General features: G+C 58.1%; 1 protein-coding gene across 1 annotated transcript; it reads left to right on the top strand.

The window, feature by feature from the left end:
• Window positions 1-211: 211 nt before the first annotated feature.
• Window positions 212-4555, top strand: DLX5 (distal-less homeobox 5). Its single transcript, XM_029957223.1, has 3 exons — window positions 212-712; window positions 2621-2805; window positions 3888-4555. Exons 1-3 carry the CDS (start codon window positions 358-360, stop codon window positions 4215-4217), a joined length of 870 nt encoding a protein of 289 aa, XP_029813083.1. The 5' UTR covers window positions 212-357; the 3' UTR covers window positions 4218-4555.
• The last annotated feature ends 164 nt before the right edge of the window (window positions 4556-4719 follow it).

Here is a 4719-nt window from a genome sequence, read left to right as displayed (position 1 = left end):
TTTTTTAAGCAATGCTTTGTTGTGCTAAAACTAGTTGGACGGGTTAGGGTGTTGCTGCTGCTCCCGAGGCCCTGGCCAATGGAACCCGATCCACCCCGCTGTGCGTAAGCGCGCAATTAAGGATTTAACCAAGGCAGTGCTGCGCCTCAGCCATCAGTCAGCCTGCCGGAGACAGAGCCTCCACGACTCCCAGCCTCCTCCTCGCCGCCGCCGCCGCCGCCTCCTTCTCTCCTCCTCCTCCTCTTCCTCCTCCTCCCTCGCTCCCACAGCCATGTCTGCTTAGACCAGCGCAGCCCCACAGCCAACTCGGGCAGCAGCCACCGCCACAGCAGCAAGGACAGCCGCCGCCTGTGAGCGATGACAGGAGTGTTTGACAGAAGGGTCCCCGGCATCCGATCCGGCGACTTCCAGGCTCCGTTCCAGACGTCCGCAGCCATGCACCATCCGTCTCAGGAATCGCCAACTTTGCCCGAGTCGTCGGCCACCGATTCCGACTACTACAGTCCCACGGGGGGAGCCCCACATGGCTACTGCTCTCCTACCTCGGCTTCCTACGGCAAAGCGCTCAACCCCTACCAGTACCAGTACCACGGCGTGAACGGCGCCGCCGGCAGCTACCCCGCCAAAGCCTACGCCGACTACAGCTACGCCAGCCCCTACCACCAGTACGGCGGCGCCTACAACCGCGTCCCGAGCGCCACCAGCCAGCCAGGTGAGGGGGCGCGGGGTGGGCGCAGATCCAGGGGCGGCCGGCGCTCCGCGGGGGCGAAGCGGGGTTGGAGATTGGGGGCCGCGACCGCCACTACCGTGGGGGCGCGCCCGGAGGAAGGGAGGGGGGCCTGGACTCTGCAACCCAGAGAGGTTCTCTCGGGCCAGCATTTTAGGGATTCTTAGAAGAATCCTCCTTAGTAGACTCGTCCACTCTGGCACCGGGGGGTGGGGGGCCCTCAAGTCTCTGGATTCCCAACTTGCCTGGTCTGGAAGCCAACTGGGCTGCAAAGTGGGTAGGGGTGGAGAGAAGAAAGAATCCAGGAGCCTGAGTGGCGTTTGCGTAATACAGGAGAGGTTAGTCGTTGGAATTTTGGGTGAGCGTGCTCGGTTGGCGCGAGTGGGAGTACGAGGCTGCCTCAAAAGCTCTGTCGGGATTAGTCTGAGAGCGGCCACGAGCCAGCGTGGTGTCCGTGCCCCGGGCGCGCGGCTGGGGGTGAGGACCGGGGCGCTGCAGCCCCAGAGGAAGACCGCGCCGAGAGCCTTGCGGTTTGTCCGGGGCATTTCCAAAAACAAAAAGCCATTTAAGGGTGGAGGAGGATTGCTGAGAGGTGCCTAAAATTTCTCTTCCTCTTCCCCACCTACTCTCTTTTCGCCCCCCTTGAAACTTAGTTGGAGAGTTTAAGAGGGTTAGTGAGCTTGGGCGGTAAGAGAGGCATGAGGGCTCCTTGGAGAGGTTTTGCTGGTTAGGTTTGATCTCTTCCCACTAGCACATTAATAATCCTGCTAATATTAGAGTCTCTGTCTTTGGCAGAATCGAGACCACAGCTCTCATTCTCCACCCTTTCCTCTCCCAGGAGCTTGCCACACACACACACACACACACACACACACACACACACACTGAAGAGGTTCTCCACCCCTTCCAGAGATGGTACTTTTGATAAGGTGGTACTTTTCGGAAGGGGGTCTTCTGGCCCCAGAGTGTTTGTAAAACAGGAGTTCAGAAAGTCTTTCTCCACACAACCCCCCCATCTATATTCCTGACTTTAAGAAATTCGTCCTGACCTGCCGCCCCTTTCCTACGAAAACGCCCCAGCAACAAATCTTTTTCAATGTGTGACTCTTACTAAATTTTAAAAGAAAGCCCAGGGGGTAGTATGTCTTCCTTTCTTCCACTGTCGCTGTATTTCGTGCATAAGTGAAAGATGTTTTTTTCTTTTGGCCAAGAACTTATTAAGTCTATTTGTAAAAGAAACCAGACACATCTGTGCCCTCGCAGATCTGCAGGCAGATTATGGGGGCTGCATAATCGGCCCTCTGTCTGCAGCGGCCTGGACCTTTTGCTGCTGAATTGAAGGAGCATAGTTTGCTTGTGGGTCTTTGAACTTTGGAGACCTCGGTTAGCGTCTTCCCTGCCCGAGCGTCTGGTCTCTGCGGGCGCCCGAACAGACGCCGACAGAAGTAGTGGGGGAGGATGTCAAGGCCTAGGGCCTTCTCTTGAAGCCCCAGGAGGGGCTGGCCAAGCTCGCCCCAGAAACGAAGGTGAGCACAGGGTGGGCTAAAAACAGGTCAGGGTGCCGCAGGAACTGCTGCAAGGACTAAATCCCAGACGCCAAGAAGGGAGCTGGGTGTACCCAGAGCCCTGCACAAACCCACAAGAACCCGAATGAATAGAGTGGAGAATTCATCCAACTACCTGGCTTGTCCACAATTTCGGTGAGGGGCATCGTTCTCTGGGTCTTGTTAAGCAAAGGAGGTGATATGGGGGGGGGTGCGGGGGGGATGGAAGACTGCGTGGTAAAGAAAATCAAACAAATAAACAAACCCCCCTAAGGACTGTACTTGAGGGATCTGCAAACGAAACACTGTCTGCGGACAAACTCTAACCGAGTCTGTTTTGATTATTTAGAGAAAGAAGTCGCCGAGCCCGAGGTGAGGATGGTGAATGGCAAACCAAAGAAAGTTCGTAAACCCAGGACTATTTATTCCAGCTTTCAGCTGGCCGCGCTGCAGAGAAGGTTTCAGAAGACGCAGTACCTCGCCCTGCCCGAACGCGCCGAGCTGGCCGCCTCGCTGGGACTGACGCAAACGCAGGTAAACCCGGCGGCGGCCCGGCCGGAGCCCCGCCGCGGCGCCCAGCAGCAGGGCTGGCCGCGCGGGTCCGTCCCGACGGCCTGGGCCCGATTGGATAGCACGCGCGACCACCTCACAGACAGAAAGGCGCGGCGCCCGAGCCCTTACCGCCGCGAGTCCGGCTAGGCGTCGCCGCCGTGCGAGACGGTGGGGACGGGATGGAGAGGTCGCTCACTCCCCCGCTTCGGGCCTCCGGGGGCGAGGGGCCAATTTGCTAGATTGGAAACAGGGGGAGGGTCATTTCTAGGGCGCTCTCACGGCCTCGAGAAGTAGGTTCTCGTCGCAGTGCAGAGCCTCCGGAGAGGAGCCGGCCCGGCGGCCTCGCGGCGGTCCCGGGCCGCGGAGGTCGCCTCCGGCTGGATGGCTGAAGGGTCACGCCCCGCTCCTGCGGAGCTTTTGGCCGTCGCAGCCAGATGGTCTCAAAGTGGGGGCGGGGGGCGCTGTGGTGCGGGCGAAGTCACCCCTGCTGGTTCCATTCCCTTCCCCCCCACTGCAACCCTGCTGGGCCTATAAAAAAATAAAAAAAGAATGTTCGAATCGCCGCCCAGGGCCGCAGGCGCGTTCTGACCTTTGGAAGCTGGGGAGGGAGTGGAGGCGGCTTGGCGGGAGACAGGGACACCGCTCCTTTCCCTCCACGCTCGCGCGCGCACAGCCAGTCCCCAGGCCCCCGCGCGGCTCTCGGGCCATTGTCTCGGAGACCCTCGTGGCTCCGCGTTTCGCGCGCCCCGCGCAGGCCCGCACGTGGGCGCGCGCCGCGGGGCCCTTCGCGCCCCCGCCCCCCGCCCCAACAAAAACTAGAAACTACAGCCTCCGAGTCGTGCCCTTGTGGAGGCGGGTGAGCGCCTAGCCGGGCAGGGTGTCCTCTCGGGCCCCCGATCGGGCCTTGGCCTCCAGCTCAGCTCCCTGACTTTAGGCCGCGAGCTTCAGGGAGACGCCAGGTCCGGGCCACCTGGAGGCCCAAGATGCCTCCAGTTGCCGCTCTGGGGAAGGCGCGGGCGGCCTCTGAGTGACCCGGTAACGTGTGCCTTTGTTCCCCCACCCAGGTGAAAATCTGGTTTCAGAACAAAAGATCCAAGATCAAGAAGATAATGAAAAACGGGGAGATGCCCCCGGAGCACAGCCCCAGCTCCAGCGACCCCATGGCGTGTAACTCGCCGCAGTCTCCGGCGGTGTGGGAGCCCCAGGGCTCGTCCCGCTCGCTCAGCCACCACCCTCATGCCCACCCTCCGACCTCCAACCAGTCCCCCGCGTCCAGCTACCTGGAGAACTCGGCTTCCTGGTACCCGAGCGCGGCCAGCTCACTCAATTCCCACCTGCCGCCTCCTGGCTCCTTACAGCACCCGCTGGCGCTGGCCTCCGGGACACTCTATTAGACAGGCTGCTTGCTCTTGCTCTCTTTTTGGGGACTGCTGTGTTTTGCTGTTTTAGAAAGTAATAAAGAAAGGAATTCATTTGGGGAAGTTTGGAAAATGGAAACAAAAAAGATTCGTGTGTAAAGCTTTTTTTTGCATGTAAGTTATTGCATTTCAAAGGATCCCCGGCCCCCACCTTTTTTACTGACGAACTTTTTTGCGCAACTGTGGACACTATCAATGGTGCCTTGAAATCTATTGACCTCAACTTTTCAAAAGACTTTTTCAATGTTATTTTAACCATGTAAATAAGTGTAGATAGAGGAATTAAACTGTATATTCTGGATAAATAAAATTATTTCGACCATGAAAGCAAAATGTTTCTAAAAAATACTCCTTTCGCCCTCCTTGTAGTCGGCTAGTGACCTTTTATGCAGGCAATTAAAGGAAGACAAACACTGCAGAAATCCAATACAGCAAAAAAGAAAACAAATTAGGGGTTGCATGGATGCAAAACTGTACA

This window comes from Suricata suricatta, chromosome 2 (assembly GCF_006229205.1).
Source record: "Suricata suricatta isolate VVHF042 chromosome 2, meerkat_22Aug2017_6uvM2_HiC, whole genome shotgun sequence".
Taxonomy (NCBI): domain Eukaryota; kingdom Metazoa; phylum Chordata; class Mammalia; order Carnivora; family Herpestidae; genus Suricata; species Suricata suricatta.
The sequence above is the reverse complement of the archived record's forward strand: the minus strand, read 5'-3'. Positions and strand labels throughout refer to the sequence as shown.